General features: G+C 45.9%; 1 protein-coding gene across 8 annotated transcripts in view; it reads left to right on the top strand.

Moving 5' to 3' along the window:
- The first annotated feature begins 749 nt into the window (after positions 1 to 749).
- The window catches only part of SMARCC2 (SWI/SNF related, matrix associated, actin dependent regulator of chromatin subfamily c member 2), a 32388-nt gene continuing 21673 nt past the window's right edge, over positions 750 to 11464 (top strand). For all 8 annotated transcript variants that reach the window (XM_060272153.1, XM_060272152.1, XM_035102763.2 and 5 more), the window contains exons 1-6: positions 750 to 907; positions 4127 to 4246; positions 5630 to 5715; positions 7353 to 7434; positions 9642 to 9734; positions 10644 to 10713. In XM_060272153.1, coding sequence (XP_060128136.1) covers positions 797 to 907; positions 4127 to 4246; positions 5630 to 5715; positions 7353 to 7434; positions 9642 to 9734; positions 10644 to 10713 — 562 coding nt within the window. In that variant the 5' untranslated portion in view covers positions 750 to 796. The remainder of the gene's footprint in view (positions 908 to 4126; positions 4247 to 5629; positions 5716 to 7352; positions 7435 to 9641; positions 9735 to 10643; positions 10714 to 11464) is intronic.

Below are 11464 nucleotides of genomic sequence, written 5' to 3'. Positions count from 1 at the left end.
TTTAGGTGTGAAAGGTGTGGTTTTTTTATATTTTTTAAATGCTAGATCCCTCCCTGATGGGCAAGGTACGTTGTGCCCAAATTTGTTGCAATGCGGTTCAGCAGTTACGGAGAAAGGCTAGGACATCTGCGCACGCAATACCTACATTTATATATATATAGATTCATACTCCAGTCCAGCATATGGCTTGAGCCTTGCTTTCTTAATTCTCCCCAAGAGATTCCTTACTTTTACCTTCCTGAATTCCCTGATCCCACTCACACTCAACCCAATTGTTAGCTACAACATTTCGCTTTGTAACCTCTCCCCCCTCCCCCCATTTTCAGCCCCCCTCCTACATTTCCTGAACTGAAGGAAACAAGGGAATTTATTCTTGGCTACTTTCAGTCTCAACTTCAATTCGTGTCCTTTCCCATCACTAAACAGAGCATTCAGTCCCAAAATATGTATATATTATGTTGCATGGATGCATACATATTATACACACACACTTGTTTCCGGTGGAAGATGCGTCCCACCCCTTGCCGCTTTCCCCACCCTTCAGCCCCCGCGTCTTCCGGCTCTCCGTCGGCAGGGGGCGCGTCGCATCCCAACCGAGGCACGGCTTTCCCCGCTTCCTCCCTTCCCCTCTCTCTCTGCCCAGGAGGGGTCGCTGCTCCGGGCCGCCTACGCCGCGCCGCGCGGGGCAGCCGCCGCCAGCAGAGGGCGCTGCGAGGACCCTGGCGGCGGCGGCGCACGGGGAAGGGCGAGCGGCGGCGGCGGCGGCGGCGCGGCCCAGGCCGGCGGCGCTGGGAAAATGGCGGTGCGGAAGAAGGATGGCGGCCCCAACGTCAAGTACTACGAGGCCTCGGACACCGTTAGCCAGTTCGACAGCGCGCGCATCTGGCTCAGCAAGAACTACAAGAAGGTAGCGGCCTTCCCGCCCGGCCTCTCGCCCAGGCCCGGGCCTCCTGCGTCGGCTCCGCGCTACCTACCGCCTGAGGCCGCCCGCGCTGCGGGAGGGAGGGCGAGACCGGGGCGCCCGCCCTCCTCCTCTGCTGCCTCGCCGGCTCCTCTCAGCTGCTTCCTCCGCTCCCTTCCCTCCGCGGGACCCCGCTGCGCGTGCCCCGGGCTGCTCCCCATAAGCGAGAAGGGGTTGGGGGGTGTTGGGGGGCGGCGGTGCAGGACCAGAAGGGATAGGAGGAGCTGGCGGGCAGAAGAGGCGCAGCGCTTCCCCCCTCTTTTTCCACAGGGAAGGGGCATCCCAACGACCCCACCCGCACCCCTGGGAGGGTCTCTCTCCGGCTGCGATCCGTCTCCACCCTCCTCCGCCGGAGGACAAGGGGGACCCCATTTTGGCATCCCATTGTTTCCCTCCAGGCCGCCCAGGGTTACAGACTCCCTGATCTGACCTCTTGGTGTCTTGTCACCTGCTGCCTCGTGCATGATGCCCCCATTGTCCCTTGACGCATTTCTTCGTAATTTGATTCCAAATGGATTTCTCCCAGTCGTGTCACTGAAAGTTTCATTCACTGACATATTGACTGACCTCCCCTACCCCCTTCTTCTTCCAAACGGTTCACCCTCCCTCCTGAAGCAATCCCCAATTGACTTCAATAAATGCTCTCCCACCTGCTGAAACTGTGCTCTTTGACTTGCAGAAATGTAACAGGGCAGGAAGCATTAGTCTTCTGGAAACGGGGTGCGGTGTACTGTAGTGGTTTTCTTTCCTACCTCCAGGAGAGCTGCTCAGCTGCCCCTTAATCTCTGGGGTACTTTGCTTTGCTTTTTCAGTTTATCTGATCTGTTGTTCTAATGTGGATTCCTGTCAGCAGAAAATGGAAATGCTTTTGTGTGTTGCAGTTTACCTCTCTGCCTCTTCCTTTCATTAACAAAGTCTGCAATAAGACTCCTCTCCTCAGATTACTGAGGCTGTTTGCATGTTGCGGTAGCTTTCCTCTGTGGTCCTCTGATCAGCCAAAGGCCGAGAAGCTGAAATGAATGTTGATGGAATCTCCTCTCCAACACACATGCACAAATGTAATATGTGTGGATGGGCAATTTGAGGAAACGTGCAAGCTGCCTGGTAGTTTTCCTGTTTCAGGGTCTCTGCTGTTGACAGTTGTATCCTTTCTAGCAAGCAGCATGGGTTTTGGTTCCCATGCTGTTTACCTTTGACCTTCCAAGTGAGAATGTCTGAGTCACCAGACAGCTTTCTGTGTTTGGAGTGGCAGATTGTGACCTGATGTTCACCACTTCCCTGCAAGTTCAACTCTTGCCAGCCCTCTTGTCATTTGCAACAACTCAAGGAGCAGCATTGAATGGATTCTCATTCTAACTCCCATAATTTTGCGAACAAGCTAGCAATGTGGAACTTTAAAAAAAATGCTGTCTTTAAATGTAGGTGGAATGATCCATGCATGAAACTTTGTTTGCACACTTGGCTGTTACTTGCACACCAGGCAAATCAGGGAGGGCTGAGCTTCTGTTGTGTAGGGGTGCTGTTTAGCAAGGGTAGGGTGGGGACCCTCTCATCCCTTTTTGTGGTCAGTTCACTGCTTCACAGTCTGCTGTTTCACACCGTTAAATGAACCTGTGTACTAGATAGTGCATGACAAAGTCTCCAAGCCCAATGCTTAAAGAAATGTGATGGACCTGTGTTGCTAATAATGCTTCATGTATATGCAAGAAAGAGTTATAGTTATAAAAATTGTTATTTATAAGCTTTAAAAGGATTCACAGGAAGTATGCTTTAAAGCTTTAACAGACTTGACTGCAATCCTAGCTACACTTACCTGGGAGTATCTTGGAATACAGTGAGACTTATATCTGAATAATTGCATTGCTAATATTGAGTATGTCCAGACTTTCGCTGAGACTCTTGTCCCAAAATTTGAAATGGTGTCCCTGCTGTTTGCTGAGGGAGAGAGAGAGCAAATATATTCTTCTCCCTCCCACCCCTCATTTCCCCAACTAATGTGCAGAGGATGGAAGCTAAAAAGAATAGGGCAATAGACACAGCAATTAACAGGGAACATATTCTGAATGAACACTGTTACACCATAGCACAAGTCTTCTATGTTTCTGCAGTGTTCACACACCGTTTGTTCCATAGAAACATTGTTGTTAGTAATTTCAAATTATGTAGTTATCTCTTACATGCTGGGTAGTGTTCTCAGCGTTGAGACTTCAACAAACCTATTTTCTTGGGAGCACAACTTTGGAGATGTGAAATGTTTGCAATTAAAACTATGAACCAGGTCACATCAGTGGTAGTTGTGTCATACGAAATCTGGAGCAGGGGTGGGGGTGGGTTGTCCACAAGAGTATTGTGATATTTTATGCCTGCAGCAGACTACAGAATGATTTAAGAATATGGTTGATGATACCCTCATCTCTGTGCCACCTGAGTTGATATGAAATGAGCTTCTGTGAAGTCTGCAGTGCACTGCAACTGAAAGATTCATTGCCCACACATGAAAATGGTTATTGTGCCGATTTGAGGCCATGATTATTTGTTTACATAGGACCTAAAATGTCCTCATTATATACTGAATGAATTGAAAATAGTCATTAGTGTTGGGTATTAGTCCAGTCCTTTGCTAGAGATCTCCCGGCATAATATTCAAGATTTCCCATTTTGACGGAAAGTTTTTGGAGGCCAGAACCAGCTTTGTTTAGTGCCCACAGTTCTTTGGGAAACTCTTGTTGCTTGAGAGTGCTGTCCTGTGCCTAGTGGATCTTTCTTATTCCATAGTGTGTAGCTTAGTGTGTAGAACTGGATCTCTTTAGGTGTGCCATTTTTTTCCTTCTGAAAAAGCATCTCTTTCAGTGATACTTGGAATCCACTTTTCATCCTAACCTGCATTGTAACACACATCTTTATCTTTATTTGCTGAACATATCTGTCTGTTTTCCTCTGTTGCCTCTTTCTCTTTTCCCTATGAAAAACATAAAGAAAAAAATTGGTTGTGTCGCTACCAGTGGTAACTCACTTTAGGATAGGGCATGTTGGTCACCATAGCCCAGTAGCTGAAGATGATGAATACTCAGTCTGTTCCTTGCCAAGGTCTCACATGTGCTTGATTGCTGCTTAAAAGAGTGATCTGGATTGGAGTCATCTAAGCCTCGGTCCTTCTTCCCGCAGTACATCCAAGCAGAGCCACCTACCAATAAGTCGTTGTCCAGCCTAGTAGTACAGCTGCTGCAGTTCCAAGAGGAGGTGTTTGGAAAACATGTCAGCAATGCACCACTCACAAAGTTACCGGTGAGTCTCACAACTGTCTTGGTTCAGGTGTGGTAGAGAAAGAAAAGCATCGTCCGCAGAGTAGGTTGCTTCTACAGAGATCTCCTGTCTGTCCGTCTGTCTGTCTGCCTAAGAACAGTTTAGTCTTCTTATACAGAATAAAATGATAGGCTGAGGTACTAGAACAGGGGTAGGCAAACTAAGGCCCAGGGGCCGGATGCGGCCCAATCGCCTTCTAAATCCAGCCCGTGGATGGTCCGGGAATCAGCGTGTTTTTACATGAGTAGAATGTGTGCTATTATTTAAAATGCATCTCTGGGTTATTTGTGGGGCATAGGAATTCGTTCATTCCCCCCCCCCCCAAATATAATCTGGCCCCCCACATGGTCTGAGGGACGGTGGACCGGCCCACGGCTGAAAAAGGTTGCTGACCCCTGGACTAGAAACTTGCAAAACTTGAATGTTGCAGGGGCAGAATTATTTTTAGTGGTTCCTCATGCAGAAAGCTTAGCTGATTGGACAGAGGACTAGACCAAGTCTTTCTTCCTGATGTGGTCCTTTACTACAGTACCTCAGCCTCCTAGCTCATTCTAGTTCTGAGATTCTGTAATGATAGCAGGAATTGGGCACATAAAGCACAAGCTTTTCTGGGGCTTAGCTATTTGCAGAACTGCATGGTAATTCCCTGTGTAAGCATGCAGTTCAGTGTTGTTGGGATTTTTCAGAGTATTATGCTTGGGAGAGACACATAATAAGCAGCAATTATTGCATTCCCGGAGAAACAATTGTGTCAGGTTTTGATTCAGGCTGGCACTGACGGATATTGCTCTTGCTGTGCTCTTGGTTGTTGTTCTGAGCTTTGCTAGCTTGGAAGTCAGTTTAATTTTTTATGCTGTTTATAAAAATAGAGACGAATAACATAAAACATTTACACTGATATAGATTAACATAAAAACAAATTATACTGACTATATCTACACCACCATACAAAATTCAGTGCAAATATAATTCAAAATCATTTTAAATTTTGAGGCTTATATCTTGTTGCTTTCCATGACTTCCTTGCAGCAGGGTGATTATAATGTTGCTTTGGTTGGTTCCTGAAGGATGGGTTCAATTTTTTATATTCCACTTATTTGGCTTATTGCATTGCTATTCATCCAAGGCATGTATCCCTAACTCAAGTTACTTTGCTGGGCTTTAATCACTCTTGCTTGATAGTCAGTGCTACCCTCTTTGGCCAGAGTTAAGTTCTTTAGTGTTAGCATCAGACACTTTTTCTAAGGTGCTCTGAATTATGTTGTTCTCCACCCTAACAGGTGGAGAGCTCATGAGATTTTCCATTAAGAAGGCAATTTTCTGGAGTAGATGCAGCTCATCTAACTCTGGCTATCTCTGTTATAGATAAAATGCTTCTTAGATTTCAAAGCTGGTGGTGCCCTATGCCACATCCTTGCAGCAGCCTATAAATTCAAGAGTGATCAAGGATGGTAAGCATTTTTACTTTACTATTCTCACCACATTCCATGATAGGGTAGAGGTTTTGGTTGTGTATTCGTAGGGTAGGAGTTCCTGGCTTTGTGCAGAAATGAGTTGACAGATTTAGTGCTTGTAAAAGAGGTCATTTGAATGCATCTGAATGTTGCGAACAACAGTTTCTTTGCCTTCCATCCATTTTTTTCCAGGGAGCATGGGGTTATAGAACAAGGACATTTTAGTTATTTAATTAAATTTGTCTACCTCATCCTGCTAAAAAATATTCTTGAACTTGACACTCCCCCTTTCAGAGACTAACAATGTAAGAATCTGAATATAGTTTGCAAAGTGACTATGGCACTGAGATAGTGTCATTTCACAAGCAATGTTGTGTGTAGGGAGCAACTTGCTGTTGTGGAGTCTTAAGGGCCCATCTGCATTATGCACTTAAAGCTGTATCATATGACTTTGAACAGTCATGGCTTTCCCCAAAGGATCCTGGGATCTATAGTTTGTTAAAGGATTCTGGGAGCTGTTAGGAGACCAATATTCCCCTCACCGAGCTAAAAATTCCCAGAGTTCCCTGTGAAGAGGGATTGATTGTTAAACAACTTTGAGAACTAAAATAAAAAAATTCCTTCAGTAGCATCTTAAAGACCAACTAAGTTTTTATTTTGGTATGAGCTTTCGTGTGCATGCACACTTCTTCAGATACGTTATCTGAAGAAGTGTGCATGCACACGAAAGCTCATACCAAAATAAAAACTTAGTTGGTCTTTAAGGTGCTACTGAAGGATTTTTTTTTATTTTACTTCGACCCAGACCAACACGGCTACCTACCTGTAACCAGAACTCTGAGAACTGTCACTTTGTGAGGAGTCTCATAATAATAACTCTCAGCACTCTGAGCAAACTACAGCTCCCAGGATTCTTTGGGGAAGTCATGAATATTTAAAGTTGTATGATACTGGTTTAAATGTATAGTGTGGATGTGGCTGCTTGGAGGCAGTGATATGAATGAGGAGTACAGCCTTCATGTTACCATTTTTTATATGAATGTATCTATCCCCCAGGATGCATTTGGGTTCACAGTACTAAATGCTGCTCTAGCTTTATCATAATCCACATTCAGATTTTCATTGTGTGCCCGTTGTGTTAAACGATAGTTAATGTTTAATTGTGTTTAACTATGCTTTCTTGTGAGTGAAATATCCTGGTGAATATACTCTGAAGTCCCAGCTTTGCTTCTCTTGCAATGCTGACCATACTGTGCTGGGAGCAATAAGCCTTGGGCTCATGGTTTGCTTCCCCCAAAGAAACCACAAGCAATAAGCCAAGAACAAACTTTAGGTAGCACTCATGGTCTGTTTGGGGAGAAATGGACCACAGGCCCAGGTTTTCGATGATGCAATAAGCCAAGGCTTGTGGTTTGTTGCTCCTGGCACAGCCAGGAAGTGGGGGAGGAATGAGGTAGGGATTCTTGAGCAGCACACTGGCCATTTGTACTGAACTGTAGTTTAACATCAACTATAGTGATGTGTGAACCAGGCCAGCTTATTCTGTGGCCCGCTTCCACTCTTCCTCAAAAGTCTAGATTTGTAAAATAGAACATTTAAGATTTTTTTTAAGGTTGCTCTTTTCTTCCAATAAGGCGGCGTTTCGATTTCCAGAATCCATCACGGATGGACCGCAATGTGGAGATGTTCATGACGATCGAAAAATCTCTGGTGCAGGTAAGGTGATTTCCTTCCCTTTCTCTGCCCTTATATGGATTTCTGGCCACCAGGTGCTCATCTGCACTATTTATTTATCTTCCAGGGCTATTGACTGTTAACCAGGGCAATTGACTGTTTGGCTCCAAAGCACCCTCTTCGTTCTCCACGGATCTGAGGGCAATGAAACAATCGCTGAGACAACTAGAGCGCTGGTGGCGGATAACTCATTCTGAAGCTGACCGGACACGGGTTAGAGCTCAAAGTTGAGCCTACCAAGTGGCAGTAGCGACGGCGAAGAAGACTTTCTTCGCCGCCTCTATTGCATCTGCGGAAAACAGCAGCAGGAGACTCTTTCAGGTGGTTTGCAATTTAGCAGAACCACCTGCTCCATCCGGACCCAGTACGGGCCACATGATCTCCTGCAATGATTTTGCAAAGTTTTTTGCAGATAAAGTCGCTCAGATTCGGGAAGAGGTTGACTCCACCGTGGGAGCAGGGCCGGGGCGGGGGAGTGCTAGAGTCCTGCCTAGTCAAGTTGTGTGGGATCAATTCCAATCTGTTACCTCCAAGGATGTGGACAGGCTGCTTGGACGAGTGAAACCAACCACCTGTCTCCTTGATCCTTGCCCATGCTGGCTAATAAAAGCTAGCCGGGAAGGGCTGGGCGATGGGTTTCGCGCGTTGGTGAATGCTTCTCTCTGTGAGGGAGCCTTCCCAGACCCGCTGAAAGAGGCGGTTATTAAAACGCTTCTTAAAAAACCATCCTGAGATGCGGCCAATATGGCCAACTATCGCCCAGTCTCAAATCTTCCATTCCTGGGCAAGGTGATTGAGCGAGTGGTTGCTGAACAACTCCAGGCACTCCTGGAAGAAGTGGACCATTTTTCAGGCCTCATCATGGGACTGAAACTGCCTTGGTCGCACTGGTTGATGATCTCTGGCGGGCTAGGGACAAAGGTGAGAGCTGTTTCCTAGTCCTGCTGGATCTCTCAGCGGCTTTTGACACCATCGACCATAACATCCTTCTGGACCGTCTAGAGGGCTTGGGAGCTGGGGGCACTGTCATACAGTGGTTCCGCTCCTTCCTCTTGGGCCGTGTTCAGAAAGTGGTGGTGGGGGATGTGTGTTAAGACCCCTGGGCTCTCACTTGTGGGGTGCCTCAGGGTTCCGTCCTCTCCCCCATGCTTTTCAACATCTACATGCAGCCGCTGGGAGAGATCATCAGGGGGGTTGAACTGGGTGTTCATCAGTATGCGGATGATACCCAGCTCTACCTCTCTTTCAAATCAGAACCAGTGAAGGCAGTGAAGGTCCTATGTGAGTGCCTGGAGGCGGTTGGAGGATGGATGGCGGCTAACAGATTGAGATTGAATCCCGACAAGACAGAAGTACTGTTTGTGGGGGACAGGAGGCAGGCAGGTGTGGAGGATTCCCTGGTCCTGAATGGGGTAACTGTGCCCCAGAAGGACCAGGTGCGCAGCCTGGGAGTCATTTTGGACTCACAGCTGTCCATGGAGGCGCAGGTCCAGGGCAGCTGTTTATCAGCTCCATCTGGTACGCAGGCTGAGACCCTACCTGCCCGCAGACTGTCTCGCCAGAGTGGTGCATGCTCTAGTTATCTCTCACTTGGACTACTGCAATGCACTCTATGTGGGGTTACCTTTGAAGGTGACCCGGAAACTACAACTAACCCAGAATGTGGCAGCTAGACTGGTGACTGGGAGCGGCCGCCGAGACCACATAACACCGGTCCTGAAAGACCTACATTGGCTCCCAGTACGTTTCCGAGCACAATTCAAAGTGTTGGTGCTCACCTTGAAAGCCCTAAACGGCCTCGGTCCAGTATACCTGAAGGAGTGTGTCCTCCCCCATCGTTCTGCCCGGACACTGAGGTCCAGCGCCGAGGGCCTTCTGGCGGTTCCCTCGCTACGAGAAGCCAAGTTACAGGGAACCAGGCAGAGGGCCTTCTCGGTAGTGGCACCCGCCCTGTGGAATGCCCTCCCACCAGAGGTCAAAGAGAACAACAATTACCAGACCTTTAGAAGGCATCTCAAGGCAGCCCTGTTTAGGGAAGCTTTTAATGTTTGATGGATTTCTGTATTTTAATATTTTGTTGGAAGCCGCCCAGAGTGGCTGGGGGAACCCGGCCAGATGGGCGGGGTATAAATAATATATTATTATTATTATTATTATTATTATTATTATTATTATTATTATTATTCCAGAACAATTGTCTCTCCCGACCTAACATCTATTTGCATCCAGATGTTGACCCTAAATTGCAGTCCAAGCTGAAAGACATTGTGAAACGGCACCAGGTGGGTGAGATTGCAAAACAGCATTAGCTAGGTATCACAAAAATTTTCAGAGTCATGCATATCTGAAAATGGCTGAGTGTGGTATGCTTGTTTGCTTGGGAATTAAGAATAATATAGCAACACATCTGCTTGTTTGCCACAATGCTGTATGTAAGTTTTCACTTGAATAACCACAAGGCACCATTAAAATATTAAAAGTAGTAAGTCTCTCTCATGGAATGGCACATGATAATTTGGTGACCCCCTTCTACTAGTGAATTTTTGTAAAGAGGGCATTTGAAAGTTGGGAAAATACCACTGAACAATAATGCCCTGATGGTGTGGGTGCTTAAGCAATTCAGCACTCCTATAATGCCTGAGAATTTACAGAGTAATGCAAAACAAAAGGCTCAAGGAGAGAATAGTCTAAATAAGGACACTGCAGGAGATAAACGCAAGGAAAGCAAAAGATGTGTGAGAGCAGTTCCAGTTCCGCATGCATATATTTTGGTTTTGTTGGGGAAGAGAATTAAGGACTTCATGGGGAAAGTGAGTTTTGTGTGGAGAAGAGGTACTGCCATGTAGGACTTCCAAGTGGGAGTCCCTGTCATAAAGAGCTGCAAAGGAGAACAGGTGGTTCAAAGCCAGTACAGGCTGACCAAAGAGAAGGAAGGCCTACCTAAACCGCTTGCAGGGTGAGATGCTTCGCCAAACCTAAGTGGTTTGGATCCAGTGATGAGGTTTTAATAACTGTTTTAACTCTTCATAAGCAAGTTGGGCCTCTTGCTAGTGTAGCATGGCATTGAGGAAGACAGGTTTAATTGCATATAAATAAACTTTTCCAGATAGCTTTCATTCTGTAACCTGCCTCATCATGAGGCATACCCTGCTAGAATTCAGATGTTCTGGTCTTTTGATCTCTTTCCACAGGGAACAGTAACAGAAGATAAGAACAATGCTTCCCATATTGTCTTCCCTGTCCCTGGTAGCCTTGAAGAAGGTAAGGTTTCTGTCTATTTTCATTCAGTTGTAGAATTTTAACTTTCACCTTGCTGTGTGATCACTGGCATAGCTGCCAAGTTATCCCTTTTTTAAAGGGATTTTCCATTATGCTGAATAGGCTTCCTCGCGAGAAAAGGGAAAACTTAGCAGCTATGATCACTGGTTGTTGCATGCTTGATTATCCCACCCTGGGTTGCAGCTAGACATGCTGATAAAACAGTCAGCAAATTGCAGTGCTACTTGCATTTTTTCCAATAGGGGAACGACACGTGTGCAGCTGGAGTGAAAGACCACATTTAAAGCAGCAACAATAGAAAACAGCTCATTAGTAAAGGCCGAGGGGCTGTGGTGGTGGTGAAGGAAAGCGAAACATGATTTACAAATCATTTAAATCTAAAGAAGTAAAATAACACTCATATTTTCTATAGCACCGTCAGTGTTTAAAATACTTTATAGCTTTTACTCTGCATATCCCAGAATGCACCATTCTTAGGCAGGATACTTGGTCCCCATTGCAATTTTATTTCACTTGCTTCCAATATTTGTTAGCTACTTCTCTCCCATTATTTCAGGATATCTCGGCTGTATACAGCAGGCATGACTAATGAGGCATTCTATAATAATATACATTAATATAAAACAATCAATTGAAACAAAGACGTTTTTCAACAGTTAAACAATAGAACAGATTAACAACATAAACCAATACTTAAAATATTCAGGCAAATAAGGGTTATGCCTGGCACAGA

This window comes from Zootoca vivipara, chromosome 2, assembly GCF_963506605.1.
Source record: "Zootoca vivipara chromosome 2, rZooViv1.1, whole genome shotgun sequence".
Lineage (NCBI taxonomy): Eukaryota > Metazoa > Chordata > Lepidosauria > Squamata > Lacertidae > Zootoca > Zootoca vivipara.
The sequence above is the reverse complement of the archived record's forward strand: the minus strand, read 5'-3'. Positions and strand labels throughout refer to the sequence as shown.